This window comes from Pelodiscus sinensis, chromosome 2, assembly GCF_052426305.1.
Source record: "Pelodiscus sinensis isolate ZL-2025 chromosome 2, ASM5242630v1, whole genome shotgun sequence".
Lineage (NCBI taxonomy): Eukaryota > Metazoa > Chordata > Testudines > Trionychidae > Pelodiscus > Pelodiscus sinensis.
In genome coordinates, this window is record NC_143053.1 from 62990144 (window position 1) to 63009903 (window position 19760).

General features: G+C 43.9%; 1 protein-coding gene across 10 annotated transcripts in view; it reads left to right on the forward strand.

Moving 5' to 3' along the window:
* Nucleotides 1-19760, forward strand: part of ASPH (aspartate beta-hydroxylase) — a 191779-nt gene that overhangs the window by 136795 nt on the left and 35224 nt on the right. For all 10 annotated transcript variants that reach the window (XM_075920632.2, XM_075920630.2, XM_075920631.2 and 7 more), the window contains 4 exons: nucleotides 2281-2367; nucleotides 7788-7938; nucleotides 10419-10555; nucleotides 19296-19394. In XM_075920632.2, the coding sequence (XP_075776747.1) occupies nucleotides 2281-2367; nucleotides 7788-7938; nucleotides 10419-10555; nucleotides 19296-19394 (474 nt within the window). The remainder of the gene's footprint in view (nucleotides 1-2280; nucleotides 2368-7787; nucleotides 7939-10418; nucleotides 10556-19295; nucleotides 19395-19760) is intronic.

The following is a 19760-nucleotide window of genomic DNA, read 5'->3' on the forward strand; positions in this document are numbered from 1 at the left end:
AGACCAGTCTATTATCTTGTATCATATCTTTAATTATTGTTAATGTTTTTTCTAGCCATATTATTTAAGTGTAGATCTGGCTTTGATCCTGAGGGCAGGGTAATTCCATAGTGGTACAAGAATTAAGATCAGAAGCTGTCATCATCTTCCCAGGATGCCCCAGGGAAATGCACAGATTGGATTTTTCCTTACGTGTGGGGATAGTCTCTTAAAGAGGGAACCAAATAGCAAGGCCATTGTGGGTGCGGGGCCAGAGAACCGTTTTTCTGTGAGGGGCCGTTGACCCACAGAAAAATCAGTCGGGGACCACCCGCAAGCAAAAAAAACCCCAAACCCCTCACATGTGGTCAAGGCTTGGTTAACTCTTTTGGTTGCCTGGAGCTATTAGATTTGGTGGGGCCAAAAATGAGGAGTTCAGAGAGTGGGAGGAGACTGTGGATGTGGGAAGGGGTGTGCTCTTTGGGGTGGGGATGGTATTGAGGTGTTTGGGATGTAGGAGGGGACTATCGGGTAGCGCCAAGGGGCTTGGAGTGTGTGAGGAGACTCGGGTTGGGAAGTTGGACTGCAGGGGAGGGGTCTGGGCAAGAATTAGGGTCCTGGAGTGGGCTCAGGCGCAGGGCACAGAGTTGGGGAATAGGTTGAGGCAGCTCCTATTCGGTGTGTGTGGGAGGAAGCAAGTGGCTTACGTGGGCCAAGTTGATCTGCTCTTACCTGCAGCCAGGGATTCCTGACCAATGGGAGCTGCAGAGGCAGAGCCTGCAGGAGAGAGCTGTGCGGGGACAGAGCTTCCCCCGGTGCTCACGGCCATGTGTGTCCAGCTCGGTGGGCGGAAGTGCTTGTAGCCGCTTCCCCCAGCTAGGCGGGGCTGGATAACTCGCTAAGTCTTTAGTGCGTATAGCCCAAGGTCCTGAGCTAAGAGAACTTGCTAAATGATCTGGACTTTTGTGAGGGCTTCCTTTAGCCTGGGCCCCTGGGCTGTAGCCCCTAAAGCCTCTTCCTTAATCTGGCCCTGTCTAGTGGAAACGGGCTTGGGGTACTGGCACTTGTGCTCCGAGGCTCAAGGTTTCTGGCTCCCTAGCACAGAAACTTGCTGTGGACCTGATCAAATTAAGGAGAGGGCCAGAAGTTCCCCACATCTACTTCAAAGCCTACATTTCCATCCAGTCTTCCTTTCTGTTCAGCCAATTGCTCAGACAAACAAGTTTGTTTATGTTTACAGCAGGTAATACTGCCTGCTTCTTATTTACATCACCGGAAAGCATTTACATGACACCTTTGTTGTTCCTCCCTCCCACACTGTTGTTCCTCCCTCCCACACATGGCTGGAGCTGTGTTGCTATGGGCACTGTGCAAAACTTTGTCCTCGTTTTGCTCTTGCCTGCATGCTCCACCACTGTAGCCCCCATTGGCCAGGAATCCCAGCTAATGGAAGCTGCAGCAGGCAGTGCCTGCAGGAGGGCTAAACACATTATGGCCTTCACTGAGCCATCTGCTTCCCCCACTCCCAAAGGGGAGCTGCCCCATGTAAGTGCCCCCACCCTGAGCCCCTGAACCAGCCCCAAGCCCCCGCCTGTGCCGGTAAGTCACTAACTCCTTCCCAGACTGCAGTCTCCAGCCCTGAGCCCCTCCAGCACCCGAATTCCTGCTAAGGCCCTGCACTTCCTACCCCTACCTCTTGTCCTGTGGTTCCCTCCTGTACCTCAAATGATGTATCCCCAGCCCTACTGAAAGCCCTCCCTCCCATACCCACGCTCCTGCCTCAACCTGCAGCCCTCTCTGGACTCTTAACTTTTGGCCCCACCACAGAGCTTAGGAGTCCCCCCAATAGCCTCAGGCACCAAAAGAAGTTAATCCAGTCTTGCTAGATACAGTCATCTATTTTTTGTACTGCATTTTAAATTCCTTAATTGACCACTTTTGACCAAATTTCCTTAATGTCTAATGTGATTCACCTTAGTGTCTAGTGTTTCACAGTACAACTTCAACCCAGCTAAGTGGTTTTTTTCAGCCACTATAATATAAAACAATTGGTTTTAGCCAAGAACAGCTAATTATATTGATCTATATGTATGCACAAAAATGGATGTCTCTGGAATTTGCAGCCAATCTGGTCAGATGGTGTGTAAGAGAAAAACCTGTAATAAACAATATGAAATACTTTCTGCTTTATTTTATAGAATTGGGAGTAGTAATCTAATTACACTACACTGTTTATCTTTCAAGATTCTATAAGGGCTTTGCTATAAGATAAAGTATTTAGCAGAAATATCTTCCTTTCAGGGAAAAGTTGAAGAAGCTATGAAGGACTTTGAAGTATTAGTGAGCAAATATCCACAGAGTCCACGAGCAAGATACGGGAAAGCACAGGTACCACTGAAACTGTTGTAAATGCAAAAATAATATTTAGAGTAGCGGTTCCCAACCAGATGGGAACCCATTTTGACAATTCAGGAAGACTTGGTGACCCAAAGCAATTAAAAAACTGGGGGAGGAGAGGAGGCAGAGCCACCTGGGGAGACACTTGGCGACCTTTTTGAAATGTAATGGTGACCCATATTTGGGTCCCGACTCATAGGTTGGGAAACCCTGGTTTAGAGGTTATCTAATAATCGGGTCCTGTATGCAAAGCAGTTTGTTTCTGTATTCTGTACAGTGATCCCAGGTTTTAAGTGAGACTCCTCCTCTTGGTTATTTCAAGTATCCTCCTTCTGAAGATACTGGAAAACAAGCTCTGACTTTGTAATAATTCTTTGATATAACAACTCCAAAACAGAAATAATCATTTTATTTTCATAAAGCATGAAATTCAAAGGAATAGGTTTAATAAGAATCCATTCAAACTCATTAATCAAGATAAGCAAAGTGAAACCATCACAGTAGAAGGGCGTTGTGTGTGCTACAATTAGTAAGACATTTCAACCGGACTCTCCATCAGTTTTTATAAGGTAAATAAAGATGATGAAAAAACTAGTGCATAGACCCAGGGGTCAGCAACCTTTCCAAAGTGGTGTGCCGAGATTTAACCCACCTCCTTTGGACTACGTCACTCTCCTGGGGGGAGGGGAGGGATTCTCTCCACTGCGTGCCCTGCTTGGTCCCCTGCCCTGGGCTCTGCTCCGGCTTTTCTGTGGGGAGGGGAGGACCAGCACGTGTGCGTGCTTCCCTGGAAGATGGATGTAGTATGGAGCCTCGGGGCTACCCCTCTGCCCCACAGGAAGCCAGCACTGGCTCCGGTCATGCAGGGGGTGGAGCTGGATCACCAGCACGGGTTGGGGTCAGGATGGCTGGGAGGGGAGTGGTTCAGGGAAATGATCAAGGCAGGAGCGGGTGGGTAGATGATCCCAGGATGTCCAGCCCTGCTGGGGGCGAGGTCCCGTGGGGGTCCAGTGCATGGCGTTCTCACCTTCCTGCCAGGGATCCAGAGGCCAATGCAGCTTTGGGGTAGGGAGACCCTCCCACGCATTATCCACTCCCCTCAGCTGCCCCAGTTGCCACCCAGCCCCGGAGCCGCAGCCTGGGCAACACTCTTCCTCTAACAGGGGCCTGGTGGCAGTGGTACTGGCAGCTGGGTGTGACTTTGGTGCCGTTTTTAGCCCACCTACTGGGGGCACCGTGAGGCAGAAAGGGAGGCAAGCAGAGTGGGAAGTGCTGAGGCTGCAGGGCTGAGGCTGTGGAACAGGATGGAGAGCGGCAGGCTGGAGGAGGCAGGGATGGACTCCCAGGTGAAGGCAGCTGAGGGGTGGAAGGTGGCTTCACCAAAGCAGGAGAATAGCACCCCACAGGGAGCTCCCCTCCTCCCCACGGCTGCCACACCCTAGTCCAGCTCCAGCCTGTTCCCAGCAGCCAACTTGGGGGCTGCCTCGCTCCCATGTGGCCTAGCCATCCCCAAGGCAGTTCTGCTCCCCAGAGCAGCCCCACTCCACCAAGTGGCCTGGCTGTCTCCGGAGCAGCCCCCTGGCTGCCATAGGAACAGCTTCCACGGCCATGTGGACCAAGTCCTGGCCCTGGCCAATGAGGAGTGACCACCGTGGCCATATGGCCTAAATCGCACCCTGGCCGCTGGAGAAACTTTCCCAGCTGAGTCCCCACCACCACCAGCAGTAGTGGCTCACCTGCTCCCACCGGCTCACTGCTGTACGGCTGCAACAAATTGGGCAGGCAGAGAAGGTGGAGAGCACCAGCCACTCACACAAAGCCCAATCTGCAGCCTCTCTGCCTGCCCCCCAGAGCTGGTGCTGTGGCTTCACACTGGCCGGTGTCACACCCAAAATTGCACTTACTGCACACATGTCTACCCCTGGCATAGACACTAATTCACCATGGACCAAATTCTCTGGTCAGGGAAACGGATGAAATTCTATTTAAACCAATGGATCTACACCCTTTTACACTAGCAGAACATTTGGCCACATCAGTCATGATGTGCTGAATTGATTGTAGAAACAAAGAACTTCACTGAACATTGCAAACTTCTAAAACATTATGAAGCTGCAGGTAACAAGTTCCCAGGTTTTAACTATTGACAGCAACAATATGCTGCTAATGTGAAGCTTTTTTAAAAATTAATGCCAGTATAGTGGATAAAAGATGCCAGTATAGTGAATTCAGATTGACCTATATATATAGTTCCATTATTGAAGTACTTGTGATGCATTAAAACTACTAATTAGCAAGATATGAATGGAACCCAAGTCAGAGAAAATAGGAGAGGTTAGGAGGGATTCATAGAACACTACTAATCTGACTTAGCATAGAAAGCATATAAAATAATATCCATACTTTTAAAATTACACATGTGAGATCAGTCTAGCTTCATTTCATTACTGAAAAGTGCTTCACTGCAGACAAAGGGGAGAAGTTCCATGCCAGGGATGAAATCTTGGTTTGCCTGAAGTCAGTGAGATTTTTGCCATTGTCTACAGTGGAGCGCAGATTTCACCCTACATTTCAAAATGCATCTAAATCTGCTTTCAAACATGAAAAACAAAATAAGGTTCACAGAACATTCTTAGTAGAATTCTACTGGATCTTCGTAGGTTGAAGTTGGGGACAGGAAAAAACAGTTGGGCATAAGCGAAGAAACTAGGTAAAGGGCCAAGTGAGACTGCACCAAGTGCAAGGTATATGGAAGAGGTAAGGGTAAAAAGCGTGATGAACAGAGAGAAACAGGTTGGGGACCAGAAGGGTTCCAGTAGTGAACAGAAGCTGGGAAGGCAGCAGTCAATGGCAACACAGCAACCAGAGGGGAAATATCTAGACTTCTCATGCTGTCAGAAGGCTGAGACTGTGTCTCCTGGCTGTTTCCACCTCTCTGGGAGAAGAGCCTTGGCTGACTGGTGCTTTCTTCTTTGAAGGAGGAGTCCTGAGCGTTTGGGAACTGTCATTTCCCTTCCCTCCCCCGAACTCCTCTTGGCTATGGCTGCTGTTCCCCATGTAGTGAGGGGGTTTGGATGGAGGGGAGAAAGTGATGGATCCATGTGCTCTGGGCACTTTTCTAAGCCTTGTAGAATCAATGTTTTCATTCACATGATGCTTAAGTGTAACAACTTGTTTTTAAATAACACAAAATTTAGCTATAGCAAGGTAGATGCCTCAAGCTACTAGAAAATAATTAAGTACCTGGCAAATGGTGGTATCACCTTAACAGTAACTCAGATATCTTTCAGCTCCTGGGGCTGCTTCTCTTGCTTTCTCATTAGGCAACATCTGGAGAAGTTTAAAAAATTAGGCATTATCCACAGATAGCTCTGATCTGTGTACAACATAATCCTTACACATCATTAATATAGTCTTTTTAAAGCAGAAATTCTGATTTTTACCATTGTCACAGCTGTTCCCCACTCTGGCACTCTGAGTGCAGAAAGTGAGGGCCCACAAAAGACCTTAAATACCTCTATGGGCTCTACTTTTCTCTATGGACTCTGCTTACCAAAAAAAAAAAAAAAACCCTCCCGAGAGTCACAGATGCATTGACTCTGGGGAAAAAAGGCTGCCACCATCAAGTGATTTTCAAGAAACTTGAAAAACCAGGAAGGAACAGTTGAATTCTTTCCCCAGGGGTACCCCAAACACTTCTGCCACAAGAGAGCTTGAAAAAAGAAACAAAAGAAAACACAGAAACAAACTGTGTCTTTGACAGCTTACTTCTCAGGCCAGGCAGGCACACACACACAGACCTATTACTTTCCAGGACACAAGAATCAAATCATTGCCTTAAAATAGTTGATTTTATTAGCAAAAACAAAAAGATATCCTTGATAAAGCATACTTGGTTGCTAGGTGTTACAGAGCAATTGGAAAAAACAAATTAAAAGATAGAGAACATGGTATCCCTGGATACAGCTTAAATATAGTGAATGGGCAGGGGAGTACACATGGATTTTATACAGAGAAGTTTAACCAAACAACCAAAACAAAGAAAATACCCTGAATGTGACTAAACATACATTCCTCTCTCTGCTCATGATCCGCGCTGGTCTGTAGATCAAGGCCCAGTTTACTCCCATGCCCAATATTCCTTGTAGGCATGGTAATTCTGATTACTGCATGTTGCTTCCTCCCTCCCGCCCCCCCCCCCAGCCATGAACTTAGAACTCGCACAATGGAAGAAGCAGCTAGGGTATCTATATACAATTCAGATGTCAATAGTCTTTCCCATTGGCTTTCCAGACTTTCTGCCAACATCCCTGCTAGCTACCTGAGTTTAACTCTTTAGTCACTGGGTGCTGGCCAACACTCCTCCTATCCATCACAATCACCCACAACATTTTTAGAATTTGGTATTATGTATTAGCATATGACCTTTGAAAAACTACAAAATGACCAGTTTTCAGTTGGAATAACTCAGTGACTTCGACTAAATATTTGTCCCAAAATCTCTCTGTATTAAGAAATGGTCTATGATGCTAGACCGTCTGAAATAAGAATGTTGTTTCATAAGAACATAAGAACTACCGTACTGGGTCAGACCAAAGATCCATCTAGCCCAGTATCCTGTCTGCCGACAGTGGCCACTGCAGGGGGCCCCAGAGGAAATGAACAGAACAGGTAATCATCAAGTGATCCATTCCCTTTCATCCATTCCCAGCTTTTGACAACCAGGGACAGGGGCCATCACCTCTTCCAATCCTAGCTAATAGCCATTGATGGACTTATTGTCCAACAATTTATCTAGCTCTATTTTGAACCGTGTTATAGTCTTGGACTTCAGAACATCCTCTGGCAAGGAGTTGACTTTCTGGCATAGATTGTCTCCACTATGTGAAGAAATACTTCTTTTTGTTTGTTTAACCTGCTCCCTATTAATTTTATTTGATAACCCCCTAGTTCTTGTGTTAGGGGAAAGAGAAAATAATTCTTTGTTCAGTTTTTCCACACCAGTCATGATTGTATAGACCTCTACCATATCCCCCCCTTAGGCCATGTGTATACTTACCTTATCAATCTTATGGTGTTCGATTTAGTGGGTCTAGTAAGAACCCGCTAAATCAAATGCTGAGGGCTCTCCTTTAGATCCCAGTACTCCTCCTCTTTGTGAGGATAAGGGAAGTCGACAGGAGCATTTCTCTTGTCAAACTCCCGCTGTGGGGATGGTGCCAAAGTTTGAATTAAGGTACACTCACTCCAGCTATGCAATGAATGTAACTGAAATTGCATATCTTCAGTTCAAACTTATCCACTAATGTATACCTCGCCTTAGTTGTCTCTTTTCCAAAATGAAAAGTCCCAGTCTTATTAATCTTCCCAAATATAATAATGTGTTATAACAATTTTGTGATTCCACCTAGAGTGAGGATGATTTGGCTGAGAAAATGAGAAGCAATGAAATACTGCAAAAAGCCATCAACACCTACGGGGAGGTTGCTAGTCTGCCAGACGTCCCTGCTGATCTGGTAAAATTGAGCCTGAAACGAAAAGCAGACAGGCAGCAATTTCTTGGTAAGATTTAAATATGACTTACATGTATGAATTCAGTGTGCAGAATTTATGATGGAGGTATTCAAATGTGCTTAAGCCAATGCTACTCAAAGTGGTCCACGAAACTACTCTGAGAAACCAGCTAACTAGCCGTTACAGCATGTTTATTTACCAGCTCCACAGCCACAGAGCCTCATGGCTCCCAGTAGCTCCAGTTTGCTGTTTGCAGCCAAGGGGAGCCTTGGGAAGCAGTGTGGGCCAGGCCACCACTTCCTACCGGTATACCAAACCTCTATACTTGCTGTGTATATGTGGCCTCAGGCAAGGTGCTCCCAAGGTTAAGTGTTTACACAGAATCACTTCTGGGCAGCCAGCCAAATAACCCTCCCCCTTTAAGATGCAGGATGGTGATTTTAGAGAGACAAGGTGGGTAAGGTCATATCTTTGACTGGACCACCTTCTGTTGGCGAAAATGCTGACTCTGGCTCACTTGCACCCGAAGAAGAGCTCTGTGTGAGCACCAAAACAATCTCTTTCACCAACAGCAGTTGTTGCAATACTAAAAAAAATCACCTGTTTATTTAATGGATGGGGTATTGATAGCATACAACTGTAATCAGTACATTCATGGATAATTAGGTAATCTACCTCTAGATTGTCTAATACATATGTTATCTTGTATACTTTTCCATGTATATTTCTGTGTCTGGGTTTTATAAAGTAGCCCATCACTATGGTATCTGAATTCTTACATGGTTTTTGTAAATAGCTCATACTTTTCTGCTAATAACTTAACTTATTACATTGTCTTCTTTACAGAACAATGAAAGCTTAATCATTATAGGCATGAAAAATATCTGCCCCAACCCTTATGCTGCATAAAATAAACTTTAAAATCCCTTCCCTAAAAAAATCGGGGGAGTTTTGGAATTTAAAAAAAAAAAAAAAAGTCTGAGCTCAGGGTCCGATAGGATTGTGGGTTCATCCTCGGGGTGGCCCGTCCATATAGGCGGACTAGATGGCCGCCTAGGGCACCAAGTTAAATGGGGTGCCAAATGGTGGCACGATATCATTGAGGGGTTTGGAGGTGGGGGTGCCGATTGCATGGTTTGCCTAGGGCGCCAGATGCTGGCAGCTAGTCTAGGGCCACCCCTGTTCATCCTATTTATTCCTTCCCAAATAATTATATTGGAGAGATGTGGTTTAGTGGAATGAGTAAACACCTTGGCATCAGGAGACCTAGGCTTGCACACACTGGCACTGACACACCATGATTTGAAAGGAATCCCTTATGCACTCATTTTGAAAAGTAAATGTTGAGTGCCTCAGGTTTTTTCGTTGCCTAACTTTTGACTCAAATGACCTGACACTCAGAGTTGGCAGCATCAATATCTTCCACTGATTTCAGCTGCCTGGACTTGTGGGTGCTGATAATCACAGTGTAGGAATTTAAAGCTGGGACCCCAAAACTGAAGCTGCCAAACTAGTGGACACTTCTGAAAATTTAGATCCCAGTCCTGTGATGATCCAGGCTTACTCCTGCTCTTGGGTGCGTCTAGACTAGAGGGTTTTGTTGACAAAAGTGGACTTTTGTCGACAAAACTATACCTGTGTCTACACTGCCGCTGAGTTCTGTCGACATAACGTCGACAGAACTCAGTAGTTTTGTCGACGGCTGTAAACCTCATTCTACAAGGAATAACGCTTTCTGTCGATAGAGTTCTGTCAACAGAAGGCGTTATTGCATCTACACTGTCCTTTTCGTCTACACTGCCATGTCGACAAAGTGGCTTGCTTTGTTGACAGAACTGGCTGTAGTCTAGACACTCTTTGTTGACAGAAGCTTTGTCCACAGTATCTGTCGGCAAAACTTCTGTTGACAAAAGCCTGTAGTCTAAATGTACCCATATTGACTTCAATAGGCATAAAGGTCCATCCAGCTGGGTCAGATTTCAGGACTGGCTTGCTCATCATCTCTTTGTTCATCAGGAAAGTCCTAGTCCAGGAAAATAGTGAAGCACATACTTTACATTAACATGTGAAACAACTGATTTCAATAGAACTATTCTCACACTTAGTTAAGAACATGCGTAAATGTTTTGATTTATCAAGGTCAAAATTTGAGTTGAAGTGCTTTCCTGACTATGTGGAGCACTTTGAGATCTGCAGAAGATTAATAATTACAGAAGTGTAAAGTATTATTACTTGTACTGCACTACATGTGATTGTCCACGAGAGGCTCTCATAACACTGAAAGAAATTTACAGTTCCATCAGAGATTTGGTAGCTATTGCTTCTAAGGTGAAAATGAATTAGTTAAATGTATTCACATGTAATGAAGTCCACTTTTATGTTCTGCGTTATCCATGACCATTAACGAAAGGTAGGGTGCACAATTCTGAATTTGGGTTTTCCAGAATATGTAATGTCAGTTGTCTTTGAACATTTATTTATCTTTTTTGTAACCCTTGTTATAATTTACTCTTGTCTAATCAAATTAGGTCACATGAGAAGTTCTCTGGTTACTCTTCAGAAACTAATTGATCTATTTCCCAGTGATATCTCATTCAAGAATGACCTTGGAGTGGGTTACCTCTTGATAGGAGATAACAGCAATGCCAAGAAAGTTTATGAGGAGGTGAGCTTCCCATTCATATCAATTGAGAAAAAATACATTGTTAACATATGTATTTAAAAAATTGCGTACTTAATTTTCTTAATGTTTTGTAAAGCAAATCACGTGTATGTATAGCTCTTATGGGTTACCATAAATAACACTTTTAAGCTGATCTTAAATTGGTTACTCAAATGTTCCTGTATCAGAGGGGTAGCCGTGTTAGTCTGAATCTGCAAAAGCATCGAGGAGTCCTGTAGTACCTTATAGACTAAAAGATTTATTGGAGCATAAGCTAGTCTATAAGTTGCCACAGGACTCCTCGTCAAATATTCCTGTTATCAACATATTAAACACTCTTCTTTATAGATAAATAAAATTCAGGTGAAATTTTTTTCACGTGATTAACATAAATTAGCTGGTTACCCTAAGGAATAAGGAGACATGTATGTATTTAAATATATATACACATAGAAATAATAATCTTTATGATGGGAGATGAAGACTTCTGTTTGTGTAGGACAGAATGCAGCACAGATCCCTTACTTTCCTCAGTGTGCCTCTGCCCTGTTCTGGAGGGACAAATAAGTAGGGCCCTACCAAATTCACAGCCCTGAAAAATGTGTCATGGACAGTGAAATCAGACCACTTGTGTGAAATCTAGCTATTGGAGGAAAGGGGGATGGGCAGGGCTAAGGATGTCTCCGCTGGGACATCTACTATTCACTGGGGTCCAGCTGCTAATCTGCAGTGCTCTTGAGGATGGGATTTTCTCTTTCCTTGCATGGCTTCTTTTGAGGGAAGATGAGGTACTCTCTGGGTACCTCCTCTGGCTGCAGGAAGCTCCCAAGGGCCATGCAGGGGAAGAGGAAGTCCTGGTCCTCCCCAGCCTGGCTGGGACTAGAAGCTAGGAGCCCCTGGCTGGGGCACTCCCAGTAGCATGGCAGGAGGTCAGAGCTACCTCTGAGAACCACCCCTGGCTGCAGAAAGGTTCATGGGGCTCTGAAGGCAGCACAGAAGTGAAGGTGGCAGTCCTGCAGCACCCTGCAACACCTTTACAACCCCCATAACTTCCTTTCAGGTTTAGACTCCATCGGCCACACCACCAGGAAAGCTCAGATTTCAACATCTGAAAATATGAAATAGACCAATTTTAAAACCGCTGTCCATGAAATTGATGAAAATGGAACATGAATTTTGTAGGGCTCTCAGGATGCGATAGGGTGGTCCAATCTCTGACCTTTCAAACCTTGCTCACACTGTCAACACAAGTGCCAGTCTAGTCACGTTTTTGTGCGGCAGCTTTTGTGCCTTGGATTGCTGCTGCTTGCCTGTCTCACACTGTAGCTGAATGGTCTGGACTGGAGCAAGCTCCACCCATCTGAGAGGGTTTCCCTGTCCACTGACAGAGAAAGCAGGAAACCCCTTCCACCATGTGTGGAACTGCATCTGGACTATCAGGTCAGAGCTCAGTCTGGGTAAGGGGCCCTTTCTTGCTGACTGTCCTTCCCCTGACAATGCTGGTGTACTTGTTGGAGCACCTGAGCTACAAGATTAACTGGATTGGCTGGCACAGAAGAAGCCTGTTATCCAAAGTGAGAAATAGGGTCTACGCTGTTGGGTGCCACAAGCTGGGTCCCATAGGGTATCCAGTTGCTATGGCAGCAAATAAAACTGTTGCTATACTTCGCACAGCTCTATGTCTCCCTCTCTTTTGGGAGGTAGAGAGCTCTCCTGTTCCATTTGGTGCCCCAATTGGGCTAATGAGCTGTTGGAGCCAGGTGCAATATTTATAGGAGGGTGTAGCTGGAGCAAGGAGCCCAGTCCCAGCACCCAACACCACATGTGTTCTTAGTACAGTGTTTGCTGTGGTGCTGGAATCTTTTATAGACCCAACCTCAGAATGTTTATGTTCGTTAATATTTTGGCACGTCACCAATGTTTTCTTGAGGAACGTGAGACTAAAAAATTGGCAGCTTTAATAGTTTGTGTATCAAACAAATCTGCATAGAATTTCATGGAATGAAGACAAGATATGTTTCTAGCCCAAAGTCTGTCGTCCTTCTGATGTAGTTACAAACAATGTAGGTGTTAGAGCTTGTTAAAAAAGGTCACAAAATCCTTTATAATGTCAGGGGAGGAAAGCATAAGACAACCTAAATGTAGATAAGAGGTTACGATCAGCTCTACCTATAATTATTTTGATATGAGTACATTGTACACATTTTGCTGTATCATAACAAATACTGTGATGGTGCCCAAAAATATTGTTCTGAGTAAAACTAGCTATGCTAAGTTATTGCTGGTCTGTTTTTAATGTCTGTTGCCATGCTGTTGTAGGCTTCATCCGTTACAATTATTTCCTTTCGCAGTTCACTAGCCAGTGTAATGAAGAAGACCACAATAATGCTTTGTCCTTGTAAAAGATCAGCTATTGCACCATTTGATAGCTTGGCTGATGTTCTATTTGAAAAAATGCTCCCCCCACCTTCATATTCTGACACTCTTGTGAGCAAAACCCTGACATCTATACTCACAAAAAACTTTCATGGATTTCTTCGATATGATTGGTTAATGCAAGGGCTGTACCTCTGAATTCACTTGCTGATTCTACCACAGAATTCTTGTGTGGCCTTGGGCAAGTCACTTATTCTCTCTGTGCCTCAGTTCCCCTTCATTAGTATGATGGTAATCGTTACTTTCTCATGTCTGTTTGGTTAGTTTACAATGTTAGCTCTGAGTACTCAGGAGCTGTTTGTCATGGGACAACACCTAGCACAAAGGAAGCCCATTTTTTCTGGGAGCCTTTAAATGCTATTCCCGTAATAGAAACAACTGTAAAAAACTCTAATCACTGCTTTCCTTAGTAAGAAATAAATTTGGATCTCAGTATTTGGCATAGTGTACAAGAAGCAAGATTTTTGTTTATTTGCTTCCCTTGAGTAACTTGAAAAATGTTGGATGATTCCTTCCCTATCACTGATATCACTATCACTTGGTTACAAAGAGGCACTCATCATTAGAGGATCAAGTCCTAAAATCCTAAATCAGTAATGTTACTCCAAAAAATTCCCACTGGAGACCACCCAGGGTTACACTAGCATGGGTTTGTTTGAGGGATTAGCACTCCACTGTATGCACTACAGAAATAGAGCTGCCTCCAAAGGTTTATACTAAAGAAGATACAGAACTACCACCAAAGGTTTAAACTAAAGAGGGAACCAGCTATCTCTCACGCATACTCATTCCTGCCCTCAGGCACTCTCACACTTACACAGGCATATGGGTGGCAGAAGGAGCCAAGGCATGTAGATTCTGGAGGGTCTGTCTGCTCATCATGGCTGGGGAGCTGGTCATGAAAGAGACTTGTAGAGAGGAGTTTCTCAGGAGCAGGGGAAGAAAGAGAGAGTCTCGCATGTGCTCCCTCTCCTTTTATTGTGTCCCTATTGCCCCTGTGACTCATCTACCTCATCACCATGGAGCATGCCCAGATTTCCCTTTATCCAGCAAAGCAGCAGTCTCTGATGACTCATCACCATATGCTCCAGCCTTAGCATTGCAACTTCAAAAACACACACTCACTCTCTCTCTCTCTCTCTCTCTCTCTCTCCCTCCATCACTCAGGGGAGAATGCAGTTCAGAGCAAGTTACAAGCAAGGTGGCTGAGAGTTACAAGGATTACTAAATTTTACAAAGATTACAGCAAGTTGCAAGGTTTGACAAAGGTTACAATGAGTTGCAGTTTAAAATCTTAGACCTTATAGTTAGTATATTTTCAGAAAATGCATGTGTAAAATCAAGTAAGCTCAGACGGAGGCTTTTTATGCAATAAGTAATGGAATATATTTTGATTTAGCTTTACATAATCTACATTTAAAAATATTGGTGACAATCATTTGTCAGTTCAAGTAGTGATATGAATTCAGGTCTGTAGATTTTTTTTTTTCTTGCAACAGCAAATGACATCTCCTAAGAAAATGGATGGAGATATTTATAAGTATTACAAAGAAGTAATGCAAAGAAAATAATCTGAATTTGGGTCTTGGCTGATGAAGGCTTTTCAATTTTCATTTCTTTTCTCATCTTCTTATTTGTCATTGAAGTTGTAATCATTTTTGTAACAGCTGAGTTGGATACAGAAAATGAGATCAAACCAGAACTGTTTTAAAATCAATTTTATAAAGTTTCCATAAGGAGTCAGTGGCTGAAGAAGTACTATGGTGTGGTTTTCATTTCACAGGTGATCAGCTTAAGTGCAATAAGTCCTTTCTTTTCACTTCAAAGATGGCGAACCTGAACGTTGTACTTTGAATTAAGAGTTTTATGTCTATAGCTAGAGTTTAATATGATGGCGAATATGCCCTATTTGACAAAACTGTGCACTGTGCTACAATTGGAAGGGAATGTTAAGAAATAGACAACTTTTTCCTCCTGTTAAATGTCTTTCCTTTGAATATTATATTTAGGAATTTAGGAACGGGACATTAAAAACAATGTTTGGAGAAATCACAGATGCATTTGTTTTCAAAGGTCTGTAGATCATGATTTAACACTCTTCATGGAATTCCTCATTTGCAGAGCAATTGCTCTGAAGGCAAATTCTCTGTCTGCACTTTTGTGCTACTGATTGGCTATTATTTTGAATAGTCCCTGAGGTTTATTGCTATATCCATGATTAATATTTAATGAACTAAGCAGCAATTTAGCATAACTTCTTTCTAAAAATAATTAATATTCTATGTAACAATTGGATTAGGTTAATATACATAATTTACATTAAATGCTTCAAGTGTACTTTCTGTTGATTTTTATTAAATCACTCTCTTGGAGTGGTCATGAATGTAAATTCTTGCCTTAATGTAGATGGATAACTTAAGTGAACTATCATGCCAAATGATTTGTAAAACTAAGTCAGATGTTGTATGTTTGGCTTTTCTACTTTAGTTAATCAGATTAACAAAATTATATGGTGCATAAATACTTTTTAAACTCAATTTGTGTGGTCCGCTAGGCACAGCTTGTTGGAACAGAGTTATTATCTATGGAATATTGTAACCAAAAGATGTAAAATCAATAGCAATACCATTTATTTTCTAAACGGATGGTCAAACAATTTTTAACTGTGGTTTGCAAGTCCATATTTTTACCCTTTCTTTAATTCTGATAGAATGTTATAGATTTCCAGATTTGGTTGAATCTTTGTAATCATTTATTCCTGAGCAAAGTGGATGTAAAATGCTATCATTCTTAGCTAGCATCATTTTACACACACTTTGTCCTTAGTTTACAAAGATATAAATGACTATATAAGGTGAAAACAGCACAGAATCTGGTCCTAAGGAATGAAAGAGAATTTACTTGCTCAAATAACTTTTTAAGGGGCAGGATTTTGTGTTAAGTTAAACAATATCTGGAGAAACAGGGAAATATGGGTGAAATCAGTATGTGCATTGCTAAGAACTTGTATATAACTAGTAGTTTCAGGAATGCTTGTGTACCATAGATCTGTAACTGCAATTTAAAAATATTGTGGGCTTCGCTATTGCCTTAGTCATGGTCTACACTTAAAGTTAAATCAACCTAGTCACATTGCTCGGGGAATAAAAATTCACGTCTCTGAGCACCGACACTGTCATTTTTCTAGGTGAGTGTTCCATCCTTGCTACATCCCGGGTCCTGCCCCTGCAAGTGCACCCTGTCTTCTTGCTGCCCCCATTCCATCTTCTCTGCTCCCTCTCCTGGTGCATCCTGTCCCCACTCTTTCCTCCTTCCCCTCAGCGCCTGCCTGCCACCAAACAGCTAATTGGCAGGGCTTACCAAGCAGCTGATCTGCAGATGATTGGTAGGTGCTGGGCACTCACTAACTTTTTTTTCTGTGTGCGCCCATTTCCCTTAGTGCCACCAGTAAGCCAGTCCACTATTGACATGACTAGGTCAATGGAAGAACACTTCAATCCATCTAACTATTGCCACATGGGGAGGAAGATTACCTACATCAACGATAACTCCCCTACAACAGTGTAGCAAAAGGCTAGGCTATGGGGCTAGACCAGCAACTATGCTGCTGTTCCACTGTAATACCACAAATAGCACTGAAGTAAATATATATATTAATCTAAAAAAAGAGGAGGTAAAAGCGGAGAGTGTAGTTTGAGGGTAGTGGAGCTTAGACCCACCTTCTTTGTTCTTCACCTTTTGCCTGAAACACTGCCATTATACAGGGATGAGAAGATGCATGTGATGTTGTGATGCTTCCCAGGGGAACCTTGCTACCACCTGCCCTTATCCAGGAGAACTGACAGCTTGCACAGACCCATGGGAAGGGTGGAGGCTCCATGCTCGCAGAAGGGGCAAGCCAGAGCACTGTACTATCCATCCACACCCCTCCCCAGCCCCAGCCCTCAGCGGTAACCCAGAGCATTGCCGCATGCTGCTTCAGTGGCAATTTAAAGGGCCCAGGACTCTGGTGGCTGCTGCTGCCGCTGCCGCCACAGTAACAGTGCAGCAGCTGGGAGACATGGACCTCTTTGAATCGCTAGGCTCTGGGGCAACTGTTTAATACACAGCACTTAAATTTGTTTATAGAAAAAGCACAAGTATACGTGTATTGAACAAAGACCAGAGAGTCAAATGAGAGCAGGCTGGAGTACCGGTAACAAAGGGTTATCTCTGAAGTAGAATCCTAACATGCATGCTAGAACCTAAGCTTAACTAATAAGACATTGCCATGTCTAAAGCAAAGGCTCACCCCAAATCCTTCCAGGATACAATGGTAACTTTTGGCTGCGATCCTCCATTTTGTAATGATTGTGAGGACCGGTATGACAGACTCTCATTAGAAACCTCATGTGACACCCTTTGAACTACTATGTAGATACTAGACTCAGAGGATCCCTGTGCCCTCTGTTAGCTGGCACCAAAAGATCCCTAGGTCACAAATACACCTCCTACTCCTGTTCTCCAAGCCACTTCAATCTGTCCCTACCAACATCTCATTTCTCTGTTGTCCTGACTACAAACTTGAGTACTGCCCCCACCTCAAGTCTCATCCACACACAAAAATCCTTTAACTTGAATGCCCTGGTTCTTTTAACTCAAGCTGGCTGTCAAGTGTTATAGGCCCACGGTTCCCAACCGCCAATCTGCAGACTGGTGGTGAGCTACAAACCCCTGCCTGCTGGGCCGCAGCACACTGCCAGGCCATTCCCCCAGCTTTTGATTAGCCCTGCCTGCTGGGGTTCCCCATAAGAGAATTCCTGCCCACTTCACCACACAACAGCAGGCTGAGTGGGGCGGTGGGCAGCCACGTGTTCTGTGGCTGAACCAGGACCTATCGGGGCAGCCTCCCCATGGTCCTGGTTCTAGCTCTGGCAGCTGCTATGCACCCAGCTCATGGGACCATGTGAAGAGTGGCTGCGGCGCTCAGGGGGTCGGCTGTGGTCACATGGTGGGCAACTGAGGCCTGCTCCAGTGGGAGAGCTGGGACCTGCCGCAGCCACATGGCATGGGAAGGTGGGACTTGCTGCATGGCGGGGGGGCATGGTGGGAGGGTTGCTCCTACTCCAGTGGGCCTACTCTGGCGGAGGGCCGGGGCTTGCTACATTGCGGGATGGGGCCTGCTATGGCCTCGTGGCGGAGGGCAGGACCTACTGCATCCATGTATCGGGAAGGTCCCTGCTCTGCTGGGGGGAAACAGGTGGGACCTGCTGTGTGGCAGCGGGGCTGGGACCTGCTCTGCCCGGCGGGTGCCTGTTCTGGCAGACGGGGCTGAATAACTTGATATGGGGCTGGTGCAGGAGTCAGGGTTGTAGTGTATGTGGTAGCTGGGGTACATATTTTGATGAACCACAAACATTTCATTTGCATATTCATTATTTATATAACAAATATGCAAATAAAATGTTGCCAGTCTGCCAAAAGTTTGTGAATGGGTTTGTCAGTCCACCGTATGAAAAAGGTTGGGAATGACAGTTATAGGCTATAGCTAGAATTTGCACAGCTTGTCAGATGGTAACACAACTGTGCTGCAGTGTGGACAGTCTAGCTCCACCTGAATGTGTGCCAAGAAAGGACAAATAAGTTCTCCCACAACTCACTGGGAAGAAATTCATAGAGCAGTTCAGTTTGCTGCAATGCAGAAATCCATGGGATGGACACCTACATGAAGAAGGGTAGTATGGGCATAGTAGCTCAGTGTTATTTTTGCAGTCTGACCACTCTCACCTGAACAAGGCAATCACCAGAGAATTAATTCCAGTGTAGATCATTCAAGTTAACTCTGCAGTGAAGACATACTCTGAGACCTCAGAGAGAGGAAAAGAAAATAAAGAAATGTAGATGAACAGCTAATATATATACAGATAATGTTAATTTCTGGAACTTTGGGTACAGGGGTGCCATAGCACCCACTGGCTTGAAGTGCTTTTCAGTATATACTGTACAAGACTTTGCTTGATTCCATGGATCACAGCACCCCTGTTATAAAAAATTGTTCCATCGCCCCATGTGTGCAGCTTTTGATTTCTAACCATAAAATTGTGCTTGTTGCCATTTTACTGTGCACATGAATTAGTGTAGCGAGAGACCAAAGTACAAAGAATGAGCCTGGAAAAACTTGAGTGAGTCAAGTGATTCTTAAAGGGTTTGAAGCAGATGTCAGTATTTGTTTTAAACCACAACACGATTCTTAGTGTGCCAATCTCAATTAATTTTGTAATGAAACCCATTTATTAATATGTAATAATTACTAATTTGCTTTACACAGGTTCTGAGTCTGGTTCCAAATGATGGCTTTGCCAAAGTACACTATGGCTTCATCCTCAAGGCAGAAAACAAAATAGCAGAGAGCATTCCATATTTGAAGGTATTACTCCATTAGTTCTTCTCTTTCTTTCATTGAAGATACATTTTACTGGTAGAAAAAAGGGGGAAATTGTGATAACACAGGTTTAGCAATGAGCACAATAGTTATAAATAACCATTTATATGATCCCAAAATATATTCATAACTGCACAGATTTATAAACAGAGACTTTGTTATACAACCAAGTTTCATCAAGATTTAAACATACAGTACTACTGTTTCCTCGGTCACTAATGAATGGTCCTGTATGATGGAAAGGTTTCAGTTTCAAGCTGTTTTGAGGCTGGCAGGTTGGAACCAATCTTGAGATTCATGAGTGTTCCCAAATCTTTGGTTTTCATACTTCTGATTGTTTGGGAGGGAAGT